This window comes from Chelmon rostratus, chromosome 1 (genome assembly GCF_017976325.1).
Source record: "Chelmon rostratus isolate fCheRos1 chromosome 1, fCheRos1.pri, whole genome shotgun sequence".
In the NCBI taxonomy this organism is placed as follows: domain Eukaryota; kingdom Metazoa; phylum Chordata; class Actinopteri; order Chaetodontiformes; family Chaetodontidae; genus Chelmon; species Chelmon rostratus.
The window spans coordinates 25209892-25230052 of record NC_055658.1 but is presented as its reverse complement, the minus strand read 5'-3'; the positions used below and the strand labels follow the sequence as shown (position 1 = coordinate 25230052).

General features: G+C 44.0%; 1 protein-coding gene across 1 annotated transcript in view; it reads right to left on the bottom strand.

Moving 5' to 3' along the window:
• nav2a (neuron navigator 2a) overlaps positions 1 to 20161 on the bottom strand; it is a 105605-nt gene that overhangs the window by 40817 nt on the left and 44627 nt on the right. The window contains exons 8-12 of the mRNA XM_041943064.1: positions 14960 to 16205; positions 13328 to 13437; positions 13111 to 13219; positions 11173 to 11586; positions 5650 to 5772 (exon numbers count right to left, since the gene is read on the bottom strand). Coding sequence (XP_041798998.1) covers positions 5650 to 5772; positions 11173 to 11586; positions 13111 to 13219; positions 13328 to 13437; positions 14960 to 16205 — 2002 coding nt within the window. The remainder of the gene's footprint in view (positions 1 to 5649; positions 5773 to 11172; positions 11587 to 13110; positions 13220 to 13327; positions 13438 to 14959; positions 16206 to 20161) is intronic.

Sequence of the window (20161 nt, the reverse complement as noted above, 5' to 3'; positions counted from 1 at the left end):
ACTAGTACAAGTACGATACAGTTCTTGAACACCAGAAAGCCAAACTGACAGGTGTGTCGGATCAAGTAATTGACAGATTGTTTTGATTCCCGGGTTTGATTCTGCTGTCCTGTGAAAATACGCTTCCTTTCGCTGCAGTGATTCTAAGTCTTGTTGATTTGGAGCAGAATGCACTTTTTTTATCAACAAATTTGTGGCCATAATGTCGAAAATATTAAGCTGGTGTGAAATCCTGCAGAAGTGTATATATTTTTTAAACAATTTCTTATCATAGCAGTCAAAAGAAGTAAGAAAACTGTCTTCACAAAAAACACCACCCTAATTCCACTCTGAAGGTTTTCATGGTTCATAACGGAAAATTATTGGGAAATACCAGGCAGACTCCACTGGCAGCCACTAATGGTGTAGGTGTGTTCATCATTTGCCTCTGATCCTGGTAACCCAGCACTGACTCACCCTGCTCCCCTCTGCCATCACTGACCAAAAACTCCTGGTGTTTCAGAGTGGAGCCAACACACACACATCAAACTGGGAGCCGCACACTGCGGGGTTAGTCCTGAATCAGCAGCTGTGATCAGCACTGACAGTTTGATGTTATTTCCAAGCAGTGTTGAACCAACCTGGACTGGGTGTGACGGTTTAGAGGGCAAAAGTGCAGGTGAAGCTGTGTTCCTGTGTATCTGTGATTATCATACAAATAGAGTCCTGGTTCTGTGGGGAACAAGATCGCTGGCTCATGAAACGACAGGAACAGAGGGAGGGCGGGAGACTGATCCAGCGATTATTATTACAGCAAGAGCCTGGAGGCAAACCACAACATTCACTCTGCTGAACAAGTGAGGTGGAGGAGCAGGTGGAGGTGGGGTTACAGAGGACAGACAGAGAGACAGACAGGTAGAGGGAGACCGAGACAGGTGGAGCGCCAGGTGTTGTCAGTAGCTGAGGAGAAGAGTCTCTTCCTCTACCTTAGGCCTACAGGGCCCTGCTCAAGTCCAGACAGGCGAGATAACATATTGGGGCTTAGGGCATGTGTGTGTTACATTAAGTGTCTGTAATGTGTGTGTGTGTGTGTGTGTGTGTGTGTGTGTGTGTGTGTGTGTGAGTGAGTGTGAGACATGCTCTAGACAACGAAGTTCTATTGCAGGTGGGATTAAAGTCCTCTTGAGAGAAACAGGGAATCAACAGAGATGCTTCTAACACACACACACACACACACACTTCAGACAATGAACCATCATCAAAGATCATTTGAAGTACTGTCAACATCCATCGTTCTTGCAGTTATATGATGATTCCACATGTTGGGGGCAGACAAAATAATTTGAACATGTAACATAATAATGTAAACATTGAACTTTAATTAACACGGCTCATCACAGTTAGCCTACACACCAGTTTCATGTGTTAATAACATTAAAATCAAACTTTGGTTCATCATGGGACTAATACATAATACACAAGCACGCAAAAGAAGAAGAAAAAAAGCTAAACAATAGCTCGATGGGTTGACTGCGCAATCATTTGCAATAAATGAAGGGATTTTACAACTCTGGCAAGATATCACCGTAGAATTACGCAATTCCCATCACAAAGTCATTGACCAGGAATGCGGGCCTGCATGCATTTGATCACATTGTGTAAAGTTATACCTGTTTCACCTTGCGTTTCTTTTCCAGAGCGTCACTGACATAAATGATTCTGCTCGCTTTTTATACTCAGTGGACTGACTAATAAGACTAGTGCTTACAGGCTTAGTGCCACAAACACGAGTCATGGCAAGTTTATCCAAGTTTATCTGTACAGTAGCTTTTAAACACAAAGGCAATTCAAAGTTCTTCACAAAAGGCACTAAATCTACAATCAGAAGATAATGAGAAGGACAGTGAAGGGCATTAGAGTGAGTGACAGCTGGAGGAGGTTGACAATAAAGCTTTTTCTCATCTCTGTTGGTGACTTTAGCTTGAGATCATTGTTCCTCTGTGTCCATTTGCGATGTGTCTGACTTTGTACTTTGTAACTCTGTCCTGTCGAGTGTTTTTGATGATATGAGGGAATTCTGCTTTTTCGTCTTTAATTTTTTGTAGCTACAACTTGAGTACAGATGATTTTGACTCTGGAGCTGTGGTGGGTGTCTCTCATGTCAACATGCTCATCGTTACATCTCTCGATAATGATGCAATTTGCCTTAACCTGACATGACCCACCTCCGCAGCAGTGACTGTACGTCTAAGGAAGAGTTCACACGATGATCACCTTGAGTTAATTTTTCACATCAACTATTTTTTCTGTGCAACATGTTGGACCAAACTAAATGAAGGCTTTCTGTTTTCTGTGATTATCTTTGGACAGCACATGAATGAGCTGCAGCCTTTGGCTTCTTCTGAAAGAGAATGAGTCTTGATCCTGCACCACCGGCAAGAAGGATAAGGAAAATAGAGGGAACCAGACCATTGGCAAAAACGTCTAAAACAAGAAGGATCCTTTATCAACCCGCCACCTCGTTTTACAGATTTCTATACTTTTTCCTGTGACAGCATCTGTCACCTGCCTATGCGGCACTCTCCTCTCTCCTTTGTGTAACATCCTCGTTCGGAAAAGAGAAATAATATCTTCAACGCCTCAGTAAGGGGGGGGGGGGGGGGGGGGGGGGGGCTCTAACACTCACCGCTACAGTGGCTTCACACCACAAAGACCTCTCCTTTGTCTGCTTTAACAAAGAGAATTCAAATCAGAAGACAGACGGTTATAGATTGCTTCCTCTTTCTCCTGCTGCAGAGATAAATGACAGGGATAAGCATGCTCACACAGACACACACACACACGCAGACACACACACACACACACACACACACACACACACACAGTCTCTATTGTCTCTGCCTGTTTACTCAGCCTCGCATGTCCTGTTGTCCCTGCTTTACATATATTTGACAGTTGGTAAAACTAGTTTTTGCTCTTCCAACAGGGGCTGCATATCAACGGCACTGATCAGGTTCAGCTGTCACATCAGTCACCAACTCAGCTGATGAGATACAAACTTTAATTGGTTTCTTATCATCTCAACGAGCCATTCAACGCTGTGTTTTCTGGTTTGCGTCTTTTCCTCATTAGTGCAGATTTAGTCTGATCTGGAGGGTTTTAGCGTGAAGGCTTAACAGGTTTCAGAACACTCCTAACTGTGAGCCTCGACCCTTTGAAGCTTGTGACCTTCTCGTCCAGGGGTCACAAGGTTTTTGCCCCAATGCCACGGTGACACCCAACACCTTTCCCCTACCCCCACTTCCCCACCAGCTCTGAGAAGCTCAGCTGCATCACAAACCAGAGGATGTTAAAAAAAAAGTCTTTAAACTGTTGCAGGTTTATAGATGGGTCACACACCCAGTGAGCAAATACAGGCGGCACACACCTCCGAGATCAGAACTTCAGCTCACACTCACACAAGATGTTGGAAACACATGCAGAGAAAGGTGTTCGCCCTCCTCCACCAGCCCCAAACTGCACCATTAACCCCCCTCTCATGTATTAAATTAGCTTCATCTTTTACAAGAGAAAACCAGTCACCCTTCTCTACCCTCCAGCTCCACTGGCTTCCGTTTGTTATGCTAATGCATTTTATCTGCCGCTTCCCCATCTCTCCTAATTAATCCCAAACTAAAAGCAGTAAGCACATTTATCAGACATTCCTTCAGGGGGGAGGAGGTGTGGTTGGGAGGAGGGGGAGTCACCTCATCCCCTCTTAATTTTAAAACTCTCTCCTTCCTGATGTCTCTAATCTTATGAAAGCAACAAAGAGGCAGCCTGAAGATCACGAAAGAAGAAATGAGAAGCTTCTGGAGAAACGTAACATCTGCCTGCTTGGTCAATTAAACCTCAGAGAGACACATGAAAGCACGAAATCAAAGAGAAAAAAGAGAAATCCCCCAACTTTTATCAGTTCACTGCTTTCCAGTTTCTTCTACTTGCTACAGTCTCTAATCCAAACAAGTAAAAGGAAATAAAAGGTGGGAGGAGTCCTAAATGGTGAGAGAGGAAATAAGGGGGTGAGAGGGGAGAGATGAAAGGTGAGGAGAGGGACAGTTTGTGTTAAGTCCCACCTAAGGGCTGGGGAAGGTTAATGTGTGTGTATGTGTGCATGCAGGGTAAGAGGCAGCGAGAGGGCAAAGGTCAAAAGTCTGGAAGACAGGAAATTAGCCACACCTGAGGATTTACAGAAAAGGCTGCTTGGAGCTCTCAAGAGTGGAGACGGCTTCTGTGCAACACATCAGTTTGAGAGTTTCAAATTTCAAATATTTCTAATCCTAAAACACAAGCAGCTGGTGTGTTTTTTTTAATAAAATATCACAAGTTAATGATAGCCTGGTATAAACTGAGGGAATTGATCATTCTGCTTGTATCTTTGAGTCCCGTCTTTGTCTCAGTTTATCCCTCATCCATCCATTCTGCAGTCCATCTTCACATCAAGCTTATTCCCTCCCCCCATCTATCTTTCCGCGCCGGGTCTTTCTGCTCGGCCGTCATCGATTTCCGTCTGTCAATTAGCCAGGAAGTAAATCCCTCTCCATCTCTGTGACAGGACAAAGACGGCAGCATCGCACCGCTTCCCTCATGCCGACGCGGGATGCTCCGGAGAGTCCCGCTCATACACGAACACTCGATCTTCTCACATTACAATATACCCGGATAACACCAGCAGAAATACATGCGTGTTAATGCTGCTTCATCGCAGATCAGCTGGTACATCAGCAGTGTGGCTGCTAAGCTATGATACATCATCATCATGCTGTGTAGTGGTACAAGTCTGAGCAACATCATTCTGCGTGACACATTCTGTGTCAGTTAAAGCCTCATGAGACAAAACACAAATTGTGCAATATCTTGTGTGAATTTTCCTTATACGACGCATTTGATTACAGCAAGATGTTTTCATGTTTCTCATTTTCCACAGCATGAGATCCTGTTAACATTAAGCAATACACAGGACATGATGGTGAAGCTGTCAGTTTTCTATTTGTTTTTAAGGTTTCAAGTCCATCTTGAAATGTACTTTTATCCCATCGACTCATAAACACAACATTTAAAACCCCCCTGAAGAAATTTCACAATTTTGCCCACAAGGATTTCAGCCAAGGCCAATGAAACCAAAAGAGAACTCAACAGTATATCAACCACCAGGAAACAAGACTACATACCTACACTACACCTACAGTGTGCAGTACGCTGCAACGTAACAACCACAAAGACACAACTATATTTACTGTTTATGCCAAACTTCCACAGCTGAACAAACACATCAAGCTCAGGAGCAGGCATATAAAGTCATTCTGGGAAATACAGGTAGCCCACAGTCATAGTGCAATACACTGAAAGATCATCATGCTTACCTTTGTTTACCTGGCATATTTAAAATGGTAAAAACTGCATTTCCAACTGAAGCTGAACTGGTTAACACTCAGAGTAAAAAAGAATTTTGCAGGCTCAAGCAGCCTGCACACATTCGTGCATTTGCTCTTCTATATTACAAATTATGCAGCACAAGAGAAAATCAAAAGGTTGATCTGAGTGACCAGTTTAACTTCAACTGGAGTTAGCAGAGGTTGATAAAACAAGCTGTGAGAATGTAAACTGTGTAAGCAGATGTGTCAGACTGACCTGTCAGCATCTCCCTGTCCAGACGACGTGTTTCGGTGGAGTGTCTCTCGGACGGCGGCCATGCTGTCGGGCAGGCGGTTCAGGCGTCGCGTGTACAGACCCAACCCTCCGTCAGTCATGTAGCTGCCAAACACAACAAAGCACATTAGATACAGTCACATAAAGTAGTTGTAAGATACACAATTAAAGGGCTCAGAGAGGGTGATTGCAGCACCACACTTTGTCTAAGACTTTGGCCAGAGTTAATACACTCTGTTCTTCTTCTCAGAGCTGCTTTTGTTGTATGCACAGCATCTAGTTTTCCGGCCGAGGCAAAGCTCTCATCAATCATGGCCAAACGGTTGGCAAAGAGCTCCCACACTAACACTGAAGAGACCAAACTATCTAGCTGAAGACACACTTCTCTCATGTGGCCAGTGGCGAACAACAGCGGTCTGTAAAAGAAGTGGAAGCTCAGGAGACAGAGGATGAGTCTGTTCTTTATTCCGACAACAAGGATATCGCCAGTCATCGCCGCCAGGGTCCATCATCTACTCCAGGCTGGCATATTATGATGGACGGAGGATGAAAAAAAGTTAAAAATACACGTTTCATAATGAAACTTGACTTGATTTATTGGTTGTTGAGTCAGAGGCTGATCGTTCGCAGCGGTTACAGTCTGAAGCTGATGCTGAGGCCATGAACACTTACACAAACATTCCCATTCAAACTAAAACAACACCAACTAATTCCCCAAATATTTACCCATGGAGGAGATTCCTAATGGAACTAAATATTGACTCATTCAACCCAGGTGTAATTCAATGAAATGTTTGCTGATTTAAAGTTGAGGCTGGTCCGTTCGAATGTTGAATGCTCTCTGTGTGGGACTGATGATTCTGTTTCTGCAGTTAAGTGAGTAAAAATAACAAATAAGCCGAGCAAGAGTTTGACCACTAAAACACTTTCTGTGTTATCTCCATGTGGATCTCAAGAGCGAGAGCGAAGCCAGCACACATACACACAAACATGCATTTATACCGACATGTATATACAGTATACACAGAGTACAGTGTTTCCTATAGACAGAGCTCCTTTGTGTAACCTGCAGTCAAACGGAATCACCATCTGAGCTGCGGGACAGAAACTTAACGGCAACCAGGAGCCTCAGCAGAGAGCAAACCTGTGCAGATGCTGAACAAACTGCAGCCTTTACAACGTTAACAGCTGCAACTATGATTATTAATTCATTATTTTGCAATAATTCTGGGATTTGTTTTGCTCTCTCAGGGACAATAAAACAAACTAAAAAACAATGATGACACATTATTGCCTTATAAAGTCGTTACAGTGAATTTATACCTACACTATACTAAATACTTGCACATCCAGCAGCGGCAGAGCAACATTTGCATTCATGTGGAGTCATGTTTGTGTCCTCCTGATGAATTTAAGTCTATTATTTACTCTCCTTTATAGCTCCAGTTTGGTCTCTACCAACTTCCAGAGAAAAAGAGCTGACTCTTTAGCTGCTAGATGTTTAATTTCTTTGGGTTTATCACAGCTTATTTACTCAACACAGCTGCCTGCTGCTGCTGCAAATGAGACTAAGTTTGCAAGCTGGAAAACCAAAACAAGCTACAGGGCTAAAAGAGGCTAAAAAATCTTGGCGATGGGGGATAATTCACTGATTAAAAAAAAAAAAAACAATCTGGGACTGATTTTTGTACCCAAAAGCAGGTGAATACAATTATGTATTAGCAGTAAACCTGAAAGTACCAGATGTTGTACTTTCCCACCACAACATGAATACAGTATAAAGGCTGTGGCTATTCTCTCAGGTCATCTGGTAGCCTGCTAACAATTACAAAGAGTCAGTACTTTAATACCATGCACAAAGAGTTCGAACAAACTTCCAGAAGAAACAGGACTTGGACAACCTTTGGGTCCACATGAAAAATGATTATAATCTCAGCTGTCTTTATGAAGTATTCACCTGCAGTCAAGTGGTTTCTATCATTTTAATTTGTGTTTTTATGTCTCATGCTGTATTTATTGTTTGTTATTAAGGTATTTTGTCAAACATTTGGAATTGCTGTTGGCTAAACAGTGGGAAGATGAGCAGTTTAAAAAGCCTCATGGTTCCAATCATAAATCCTGACAAATACAAGTAAAATCAAACGATCCAAAGCCCACCAAATATCACACAAATTCATATCTTTGAAAAAAAAAAAAAAACAATCAATCAGACAGACACAGCAATGATAATTTCCTTTACTGAAGACTTGTGTGGCAGATATTCACCAAAACAAAAGAGACGATGAAGACAGCTCAAGTCTGACAGAGGACCCACTCTGAGGGGGGTTAACTGTCCTTTATGGAAGGCATTCATCATCCCAAAGCAAAGTCACCTTGAAGATGGCCCGGCAGTCACACACACACGCACGCACACGCACACACACGCACGCACATGCACACGCACGCACGCACACACAAACACACACACACACTCACTCTCCCTCACTAATGAGTAACTGAGCCACCCTGTCCTCCTCTTTTAAATTCCTGTTAACCTGTAACCTTCTGCAGCAGGAGAAACGTGTTCAAACAAGACAGTTTATGGGCTGAAACCGAGCAGCCAGGTAGAATTTACACAGTCGTGCAGCTGACAGAAGCTGAAGTTCTTGAGTAAATGAAACTGCAGAAATATTTAACTTACTAAGAATGCATGCTCCGGGGTACTGACAGGAGGAAATTCACAAAATGTCACGCTCTGCAAAAAGCTAACAATCGCCTACAGACCTTCTGATTACTGTTGATGGTTTAAAGCGCTCTGACGTACCTTTCTGCCTCAAACATGGTAACACAGTTAGTCCAAAGCAAAATAAACCAGTCCAGGTGAGGGTTGATCCCTGCTGATAAAAATCTCCAAAGCAAAGGTGTCCGTTTTCAACCGTCTGGCTACTGTCTGTTATCAGGTCTGAACCTGTGCACGAGATCTGCTGTCATGTGAATAATATCACCAGGTGAGAGCGTGTTTGATCATGGTGATATCAGAAGTGGGTGAACTCGCCATGTGTGGATTATGTGTCCATGTGTAGCCTGAATGCGAATGTGCTGCTCTGTGGGAGCTCAGTGTTGGTATGCAGCCTCTCTCCACAGCTCCACATGCTTTTCCCTCCTGGCTGGAGGTTGGGTCTGACTGCGAAAGGTGGAGGAGGGATGGGAGGGAAGGCAAGAGGGGGAGGGCAGAGGGGTAGAACGGGCAACATACCCCCGAGCCGAGGAGTTGGCGGGAGGAGGGGGTCTTGTCTCCAAGGGCCAGAGAAGCCAAAAGGAAAAACAAAGGAGGGGGTTTGAGATTGGATGCAGATACTAAATGTGGAGTCATCAGTCATGTTGTCTGTGTTGTAGGATTCAGAGAACGCTACATAAATTAACTATCCAGACAGATAAATGCTGATCTCCTCATTTCAGTCTTTAGTCAGACTGCTTATAAATGCAATGATTGTTTTCAATACTTATTCATCTCACATTTGCTTTTTCTGTTTAATTGAAAAGAAGAGAAGAGTGAAAAATTAGCATTTTTAATCCCAGACCTGACACTGACTGATGTTGACATTGCTAATTTTGTCCAACCAACAGTCTAAAAAATCAATTTCGCAATGTCATTAATCCATGGCTATGAAGTAGCAGGGAGTTAAAGGCCAAATTTTAAAAAAAAAAGGCTCAGATATCTGTCACTGTGGTGTGAACAGTATAGAAAAACTGTCTCTATCAGAGCATCTGAAAGATTGATAGCGACTGTTTCTTTAGTACAAAGTAGTAGCTTAGATGCTCACAGGAGTAAAAGAGACATTGCTTCTGGAGAGGAATGCTGCTGCTGAATTTTCTCAGTGTAATTTTAATGCTGTGAGTGAGACAAATGAAATTCTTTACCTTTTCCCTTACGTTTGCTGAGGGATTGTGTTGAGGAAGCAGATATCTTAAATAAGATCAGAACTGTCAGCATGGCTGGAAGCCACAACTAGTAAAAAAAAAAAGCTTATTTTGTTATTGTCTTGTAATTTGTATGAACTGACTCTTTAATTGACATTTATGTGAAGGGAAAGATGGAACTGCCTGTGATGGAGCTAAATGCTAAATGGCCTGAGGATCTGGAGGAGGGTGCTGGAAATCATCAGCTTGTGTGTTTTTAAAATGCTTGAATCCTTGTAAGAGCAATTTTTCACAATTTCTTACATTTTATAGACGGAATAATAAATCAGATTACAGATGAAATGAAAAACTGATGAAAATACTTTAAAAAATAATTTGTAATTGCAGCCGAACAATGTTTGAAACCCTCTGAAGGAAATTGTATTTATGTTGCTTTGCCTTCCTTGCAGGTCCAAGCCAGCCTGAATATCAAGTTTTCAGACGGAGTAAAGTGGCTCTGCTCACCTGTTCACATCACTCACCTGCCCAGGTGTGGCTGTGGCTTGGCCTTTGTCTTCTCAGCTACAGATTCAGACATATCAAGTACTTCAAGAGCACTTAGCTCCCTCGACTACTACAGCTGCCTCAGGGCTGATGAATCAGTGCAAATCCATGGGGGCAACAGGAAGTAATTCCCTCTCCAATTTTTAAGAGATTTTAAGACTTTTTTAAAAAAAAATAACCTCTCTTTATTAAGCTCACAGACTCTTTTTTATATTCGCTTTCATTTGAACTCAAACTAATCCCTGAAGCAGCTCTATTACCAGAACCTGGTCTCTCTGTTTCTGGCTTTTTGATGCCATCTGAAGGCAAGTTGGCACCTTTTCCAACTTATATCTGATAGTAATGATGACAGCAGTGGTTTAAATTGCACAGTGTGACGGGCAAAGTATGAAGGAGGCCTGTTACAACATGGACAGTGGCTTTGAGAGAGCAAATAAACAGGTAATCAGCATATCAGCATTACTGCACCCGCAAACAGAGAGATGGGATACTTGTGGGATCTCAGCTTCACAGAACAAATGCTGCTTATGCCACTAAGGATAAATGGTGGGATATCATCTGGCACTTGGATCACAGGCAGGAACAGCGAGCAAGGGACATTACTGCCCTCTTCTGGTCAGCAAAAAAAACTTGCAGCCTATGAATTACCTGAACGTTATACAGTGTTAGGCTGTTTCTCTTTTTGGTGCTTTCTTTTTTGCGTAAGAAATAATTTATGCCATCAGATTGTTTTAAATGACCACTTCCTGTGTGATGATCAACTGTAACATGATGTAAGACTTTCTAGAAGTGTATATTTACAGCAGAGTTAAGCTGCTGATGCTTTCTCTCATTTGTTTTCTAGTGGAAGGACACACTGCTGTGCTGGTAGAGGTTGGGCTGCGACTAATGATTATTTTCATTTGAATAATATATTTACTGATTGATTGCTTAGTCCATAAATCAGTACACGGTGGAAAATGACTGTAACAAGTTTTCAGACCCCAAAGTGACGTTTCAGTAATGGCAATTTCAAACTCTTTTTGCAGGATAAAAAAAATCTCCTAAATATAATTCACTTACCCGCTGTTGACATCATCAGTGCGTGTAACGTTCTTGCTCAACACGTCTCCATCGCTCATGTATCCAGTGACCTCCATGGAGATGCTGTCCAGGTCAATGTCCTCTCCGGCTCTGTCTCCGAGATCCACGCTGCAGAGGGCTCCTCCCCTGCCAGCCAGCTGCCGTCGGAGGTGTCCAGGGTACAGGTAGCGTCCTCCCTGGCCGCCAACCGCCCGGCCGCCATAACTGTTGCCCATAGATGGAGCATCGCCCGCTTGCAGACGAGGGCTGGACTGACCCAGTCGCCATGACGACAAGGAAGGGCGGGTAGAAGTGAGGCTGAGGATGCTCCGACCCCCTCCGCTGTTGTTGCTGCCGCCTCCACCACTGCTGACGTCTGTGGTGACGCTGCCATCGAAGGTGGTTTCCAAGGTGCTGAACAGGTAGAGAGGAAGACAGAGAAAAGAAAGAACGAAGGGACAGGCTGTAATCCCCATGATCAAAAATTAAAAAACAAGACTGGAACAAGTTGTCGCTCAAAACTGACTGAGAGGTGTTTGAACACACAAGGTGACTCTACACACTGAACTTTTCTCTGATGATGTTCTTTATTTGTAGCAGCACAAAAACATAACAGCCAATAGAATAAACTGAGCCAACTGAAAACAAAAAAATCTCAGAGGATTCAATGGATGGCATAATGATTTTGAGTTAAATGTCTACCTGTAATGTCATAGTTACAATATAGATGAAAACAAGCTCTTTCAAATGATTGTCTATCATTGGCTACTGGTTTTGAATCACCACCAAAACCAGATTGGATTAGTGTCTTGGATGAAAGCCGATCTGCCCAGCAAATTCAGATAATTAGAAAATCAGAGAAATCTGTTCAAAGCTTCATGATGTAGAGTGTCATTCAGGTAAACAACTACTACAACTACAGCTGCAAACTGCACAATCTCCTCTCTGAACAAACAGGGAGAAAATCCTTTGTGACGCTAACAGATAAAACAGGAAAACAGGACATAAAACATAAAACAGAGCCCAAACTGAATCTAGACAGCTGGGTCAGCACTGAGAGCAGAGGTCAACATTCTGTGGGAGGCAAAGTGATTAGAGCTAAACCTGAATCAAAGTCAACATGACTGACATGGCCTGTGATCAAAGCAAAAGTAGCTCAAAAGAGGGATGAGAGAGGAGCAAGATAAAAAAAAGAGGTAATACCTGTAAGCCCAGACTGACACAGTCTGCTGACCATGAGGCCGTTCAGACTCAAATCCCCAGCAGTTAGCCTGATTTGGCCTGTTTACCACTCAGCTACAGCAACCGTAATAAGGCGCTTCACTGTGATGATCCCCAAACAGTAGAGTTTTGTTTTTCACTGCAACATGTTTTATAAACTTCTTTCTGAGCAGTGCTGAGTTACAAGGTGAGCAGAAAATGCTTTAGAAAAATGATTTTTTTTCTAAAGCAATTTGACAAATTACCAGTAATTTTCTATGAGCTCTTTCTTAATGTGTCTTTCTACAATAGCTTTGCTTTACCAACTTGAAAAACATGAAATAAGCAGCAAACAACATGGCTTGTACTGCTATAAAGCATAATTATACTGCATTTCTTCTGTTACCTGCTGTATATGTTATTTACCTGAGATGACATTACTTCTTTTACATTTTACAAAGTTTGCAGTAAACAATCTGGGATAAGAATAAATATATTAATGAAAAAAAGAAGTAAAAGACATCAACAACAAGCTTGTTAGATTAGGATTTAAATACAAAAAAGTTGGGACTCGCCCATTCTGTTTTCATTCATATTCTATTTACTTCCAGCCTTTTTCAGAATCAGGGTTGTTCTGCAAATACTCGTCAAAAGCTCAGTAGGTGGACTCTGTCGGGGTGCAGCACTGTCAGTCACTGGCAGTTAAAACCAGCTGAGAATTTTTTTTTTATTTTTTACCTGTGTGAGACCTGAGTTCCTCGCAAGCTGGACATGGTCTCCTCCAGGTTTTGCCGCAGGTCTGCTATGTTTTTGACAGTACGCAACCGCCTCGTCTCCGGGTCTTCGCCTGAGTGAGACAAATTAAAAACAAGATCAGAAATATTTAGCAGCACAGTCAGACATAACTCATATATTCCGAACAGAGACAGACCCTACACTGTAAGTGAACACCCACCTGAAAGGTCCTCGATGGAGAGCTGGCTGGTCTTGGTGAAGGAAATGTCTCCACCTATTCCACCTGAGCCGGTCTCAGGGTTCGCTGTTCCCTCGCCGTCTGTTTGGGATCTGGGGAAACAAATTGTGCAAGGGATCAAAGGAGGGATATCATCGATTCTGAATTATTGTGCATTTAGTGGGAACCTAATATTAAGCAAATTGTCACGAAAGAGGGATAAAACCTGATTAAGAATTAAATCTGCTGTGTTTCAAGTCTTGTGACCAGGGTCCAAAATGAACGCCTGCTAAGCCCGAAATGCCAGTAAAGGTTGTCTTTGAAGGATAAATCAATACAGCCGCTGCACTGGCTGGTGCTTTTTGAGACGATGACGTTTGAATGCCTCGCTTATGTGCAGCCTTTGGTCTTTGCCTGATCCTAGACTTTGTCCTTGTTGACTACTGTACACTGTGTGTGTGAGTCAGTCAAAACCACAGGCTGCCGCTCACACTGCTCTACAAAAAATAACAGCATCTAAACTTTTCTTTAACTTCTGGTCAAGTGACCTAAAAACAGTTGGTTATTTTCATGCACTAACATTTTTTATGGCTATTGGGTGCTTTTTTTTTTAGTATACCAGTCCTTGGCAGGTGAGGGGGAAGTATATTTTAACATTGATTTTACTAATTTTTGTCTTTTCTGTCAAACATACTCTTTCTGACAGGTGGAGGTGGTATAATCTGGCTGATAATGGTACGTGACAGGTATACAGCGAGCAGAAGAATGTTTCTGAGAACTGAGGATGGGGGTGTTTTGGGGAGGTGGGTCGGCTAGCTACAGGTCAGGATGTACAGAGGCAGAAAGGGCAGCAGTGCAGGAAGTGTCAGGAGGCTAATGAGTGGCTGTTAGAAAGGACTCATTGAGAAAGAGAGGGACCTCCTTCCTTATCACACTGGGACCGGGACAGAGGTCAGAGGCACACAACATCCACACATATTTGCTTAGATACGTGCACACACACATGCAGACAATACACTCCAGATACACACAAACACGAACATACACAGATGTGACATTCCTGGTTAACAGCTCACAGATGGCTAGATTCGGATTTTGTGCTTTCAGATGCCCTCACAGAATGAAATGTCAGTTTTGTGATCAGTTGAAAAAAGCTCTTACAAACTTTGACTTGTACAATCACTGTAACATAGAGGGTTACACACCAATTTAAACTTATTTAAGATCTTAGATAGACAAGAACAGCTTGCACAGGTGTACAACTGCACAAATACACCCCAGCAAATATTTGTCAACTTCAAACAGTAGTCGCTGAAGAATTCAAACTCACCAGTTCTGGAAAATGTGCAGTGTGTGTGACTTTTAGTCAGAAGAACATGTGCAAGGATTTTGTTTTATCTGTGTTTTATGAAGTCAAGTATTTAAATCAATGCAGCCGAACCACAGATATTGTCTTTTTTATTGCACACATTCTGCATCCTTGCCAAAACCTGCAGCCTCCATTACCCACAATGTAAATGTTATTTGTAACTCATTAAGTCACAGATATTTAATGTGATAGAGAAACACTAAATATGGAACATATCATCCTGATGCTATAACAGGTGTTTGCAGCTCTAGTCTGTGTGATCTCACCTGTACATGAAAGGTGCCACGGTGGCCGTGTTGGGGTGGCTGTGGTGCTGTTGAGTCTGAGGTAGCTGCACGCTGACAGTGTTGCTGGCTGTGCTCTGCGTAGTGCCTCCTGCTGCCACCGGGGCAGAGCTGGTCTTTCCCTCTGTGGAGGCCAGACTGGAAGTAGAGCTGGAGTGTCTACTGTCCCGGTCTCTGTCCAGGGGGCTGCGGTGCATGGCGAGACCCCCTCCTAAGCGCATGCTCCGAGGCCTCTCCCCCGCCTCCTTCACTGAGGAAGCTTTCCCCCCGACTCCTGGGGCTTTGCCTCCTGGCTTTGGTATTCCGCTGTGTGCAGGGGTGGAACTCTCCTTTTTGGCCACTTTACCCCCCTTGGGAATGAAGCTGGTGATTTTAGAGGTCCTTTTGTTTGAGCTGTCTGTGTCTACAGCAACAGGTGCTACTTCCTCCTTTGGCTCCTCGCCCCTGAGCTCTGTCCGGTCGGGGACAGAGATGCGTTTTCCCACCTCCTTCCCTTTCTCCTTTTCCTTCTCCTTCCCCCTCTCCTTGTCCTTGTCTTTCTCACTGCCTTTGACAGAGCCCTTCTTGGCAGTCAAAGCTCTGCTGAAAGTGCGCTGGGCAATGCCCCTCAGGGCGATTTTGGGGCTGCTGGCGGTTGTGGAGACAGTAGTACCTGCTGAGGGAGCTGCTCCGTAGGCCATCCCGTTGCTGGTCCCATTCATTCCCGGCCGAACGTTGCCATCATCTTCCTCCAGGGGGTCAGTGTTAGAGCCAGTCTCGGCTCTCTCCACCTGCCCCGCTCCAAGCTGTCTGGCTGCGGCTGCGTTGTCCGCCTGGGCCCCTACTCCATTGGAAGAGGAGGAAGATTTGGAGCCTCCTTTACTGTTAAAGAGTTTAAGCTTCTCCAGCATTGACTTCTGAGTGACAACCTTGGGAGGAGGTTCACCTGCCAGGGCCGACTTAGAGGAGGCGTCCTTCTCCTGCTTGACAGACTGCATGGCAGACAAGGGGGTGCTGGTGGAGGAGGGAGAAGGAGACGTGTGCTTGGAGCTCATCGACTTGCTCCTCCAGGGCTTGCTGTTGGGCTGGGGAATGGCCGTGGAAGCGGAGGATGAGGATGATGAAGATGGGGCAGGAATTGGGGCAGAGGTAGCAGCGGGGATGCTGGTGGAGGAGCTGACGGTCACTGCAGATAACGGAGCATGCTCAGTCATCACTGAAGGCTGTGAGGTCATGCCCTCTGAGGAATCTGCACCAGAAAAGAGACATTTTATTAAACAATGAGATGGGCAGGTACAGACGAGGAGGAGAAGTCAAGCACAGGGAGGGTACGGGGGAGAGAAGAGAAAACAGATGCTGAGGGTGAGTTGTCTTTGACCCCACACAAAGTGACCTTATAAGGGCCTGGAGGTGGCCTGTGTTGATGCAGCCAAACGTGCCATTACTTTCCTTCGGGCTAGCCACCAAAACTGTTAAAAACCCTTTAGCACTAACAATGAGAGGAGCCCATCACAAACTGTTTATAAAAACAATGAGGAGCAGGCTCAAGTGCTTTAAAGTCTTGCCAAGCAGGCCGAGTCAAGAAGCAGTGCTGCTGCACTTATAAGGCTTGGACTTATATGGACTGCTTTTGGTCAGCGTCCCTCTGCTTTACAAAGAAACACTATCTGGTTAAATTTGGTTACATGTACTCAGTCACTCGAAGATCAGATTCCTAAACAGGATAAAAATACAGTTTAACTTGGAGATAAACAGAACAGAAAGCCTTTTGTTGCAGTGCAAACATGCTCCAGCAAACCAGCGTTACAGATTTATCACCCCAGAAGAAATTGCCTGGGCAACAAGTGACTCAGCAGCATCTCCACAAGCAAACTTACCAAGAACTGAAGGAGCAAGAGAAGAACTGGAATCTCTGGTGTAATTCACTGAGAAGCAGATTCTCCTTAGGTCTGCTGAGGTTGTCAGTGTGGTGCTACCAGCAGCACAGAGTTCAGACCAGTAACATTTGAATATTCAAACTCCAACGGCCAGTGAGAGAGGGCCTGTGCAGGGAGCACTGGGTGTAATTAATCATAACAGCTCTGCTGCAACGCACTGCTCTTTACACACACACACACACACACACACACACGCACGCACGCACACGCACGCACGCACACGCACACGCACACACACACAGACTTGTATTTACTCCAAGTCACTGCTGTGGCTTTGCCTTTTCATAAAACTGCAGTCACCTTAGTCATCTAGTTTAGGTTCTTAATTCATTGAAAAAAAAGTAGGAAAACACAACAGTTTCCTACAAGTTTTTTCATGGACTATTTACATTTGCTTATATATGATCCCTGTGCTGTTTGTTCGTGTGACTTTCTCCTGATCTGAGATCTGAGGACAGTGTGGACAGACTTTCTTTGTTCTGTCACAACCTTTTTGAAAGAACACAGCATTATGAAGGTTGCTGCTTTCGCCTAAAGACATGAATGATACTTGTTATTTAAAGAAAAAAAAGTATGGTGCTAAACCCTACCATATGACTTAATATGCTGCATAAAGAATCATTGTCTCTCTTTCTAATGGTGCATGCAGGAAAATGATCACAAAACTCTTACAGGGTTCACTTGGTTACGAGTGAAGTTTCCTTTAATTAACGCAAGCCACATTCATTTGGTATTTATATGTTATTCATATGGTCTCATTAAGTCAGTATTTATGTAGAATATTAAACACTTAACCCGCTTGTTTACCCCTTTCTCATCTGGCTCACTTTATTTCATTTTAACAGCGCCTTTCATGCCCTAATTGGAAATAGGCACTTGCTCACCGCCTTTCCTTTCTCCCCCTGTTTAGCATTTAGTGAGAGCAGCCTGAAACAATGCAGCCATTAGGAAGTGATTAGAGCCCAATTAGCCGTGCTAGCAGTTAGCAATCGGAAAAGTGGGTCAGGTTGCTAATAGTTGGTTTCCTATTGGAGGCGGCTGAATGAGAGAGGGACCTGCTATGATTATGGAGCAGGCAGAGAGAATAAGGGGACTGCCACGGCAGGTTTGGGATGAGTGAAGCTTTGATGTGGGCCAGCAGGACAGTCTGTGCTGTCCGTGAATGGGGTCAGTTCGGATTTCGGGTCAGAAAGGAATAGAAGAAGAGAGGCGGACATGGAGAGGCCCTGGACACTGGGAAGGCTGGTCGTTGTCATGACTGGACCCAGTGACCGGGACTGATGCGCTCCATTTGGGTTGCCAAGGGTGAGGAAAGCGGTCAATCTTCAACATGTTGGGTCAGAAGTGACACTAGAGTGATGGACTTGGACACTGTTGCATCATAAAGCCAACCAAAGCTTCCAGACAAGGTTCAACAATTTGAAAACATCAGTCTGTCACAAATAAAAGACGGATTGAAGTGCGTTCACAATTTTCTTTTTTAAAAGGGAACCTACTATTTGGAAAAAGTTCTGCACGTGTCCTTTTTTTTGGATGCACTTGAGGAAGCACTTTTCTTTCAAAAATAATCACAGAATGGTCTTAACATGCCGTGAAAATGGGTCACTGACCTAAAGACCCTGTGCAGCCTTGGGCAAAAACCTGGAAATAAACGGCGCTATTGCCCCTCTTTCACCGCCCTGGTTGAGCTGTCTGCTTGAGGAGACACGTTGAAAGAATTTCACTGTTTACAACTCTACTGCTTAATTACAGCAGTCATTAGAGTATAAAATCAAGAGCAGAAAATGAGCAGTAGAGGAGTACCCAAAGGGAAAAGGATCACAGACCACCACTGCTACTTCCTGTCTGTCATAAAAACCTGTCTTACCCTCTCTGACGCTGTCTCTGGGTCAGTCCAGCTGTCTACTCCTCAAAGAGCCTCCTGACAACATCGAGGCATTTTGTGAAATAAGCCGAACTGGATCCAGAGCTCTTTTCATGGATCATCACACTCATGTGTCTGTGTGTGTTCTTGTGCCTTAATGCCCGTCTACAGCTGAGCAAAACCACGTAATTTCACGCAAGTGTCAGCACTCTCTCCGTGTGGACATGCCTGCGCATGCATGTCAAGTCTAGGAGCGAGGGGGATGTTTGTTCTGCTCAGCAACTTCAAACACTTTGACCCATATGCCTCTTTCAGGACGGTGACCAGGGCTCACACATTTCAGCACAAAAAAATCACACAAACAAACAAAAAAAAACAAGCAGTAAATGCATTAGAAGTAAACGTGATACTGTTTAGACATCACAAGCCTTCCAACCCCTCTCATGCTCGCACTGGTCACAAGACATTAAGCTAAACCTTCTCAGTCAGTCAGCGACCAAATTGCTGACCTGAAAATGCCCTCCTGACACACAAGTCACTAACTTACAGAGGACTGAAAACATGTTTGTGCTTTAAGACCCAACGTGCAGAGAAGTTTTCACACATGTGCTGCACAGAGAGAGCACTGTGAGAAGAGCTGACTCTGATTGGTCAGCTTGATTTCATTTACTAACACGTTCATGGACATTTCAATTTGTAAAATCTGCAAAACATAACTGGCACAAAGTTTGAAGCTGCAGGTGTTTGCTTACTCATCATGTTCTGCTTTCAGAAGCCTGCTCTCTCTCTCTCCCCCCTCTCTCTCTCTCTCTCTCCCCCTCTCTTGCTCTCTCTCTCCCCCTCTCTCCCCCTCTCCCCTCAGTCATTGTACTCCAAAAAGTGAGAGGGACAGCCGGCTTTTGTGTGGAGACTGAAACTTTTAAAGTTTCTCCACATGAATACACTCAAACAGTGACGCTACAGCTCATCAGAAGGCTATTCATTCAGAAAGGGCACCATCCATGCAAACACACACACACACACACACACACACACACACACACACACACACACACACACGGGCAACAGAAGCGTGCACACACACAAGTACACAAGCACAGGTGCCCCCTGTTCTGTGTCACCGGGTGGACACCCAGGCGCTGTCACCTTGTGTTAACACACAGCAGAAGAGAAGATTCAGGTCTGTTTCCTTACTGTACACCCGTGCAGTAACGAGCCTCCATTCTGGTGTCAGAGCCATTGACACAGAGGAGATCTGGCCTCACAAAAGAAGCTGCAGGTGTCTGTCTAACCATCTAAACCTGCAGCAACACACATCATCTCACAGCAAACATGTGTAACATAACGTGTTGCACATAAGTCCCAACATGCATTTTTGAGGCAAAAACTGTAATATCATACAGA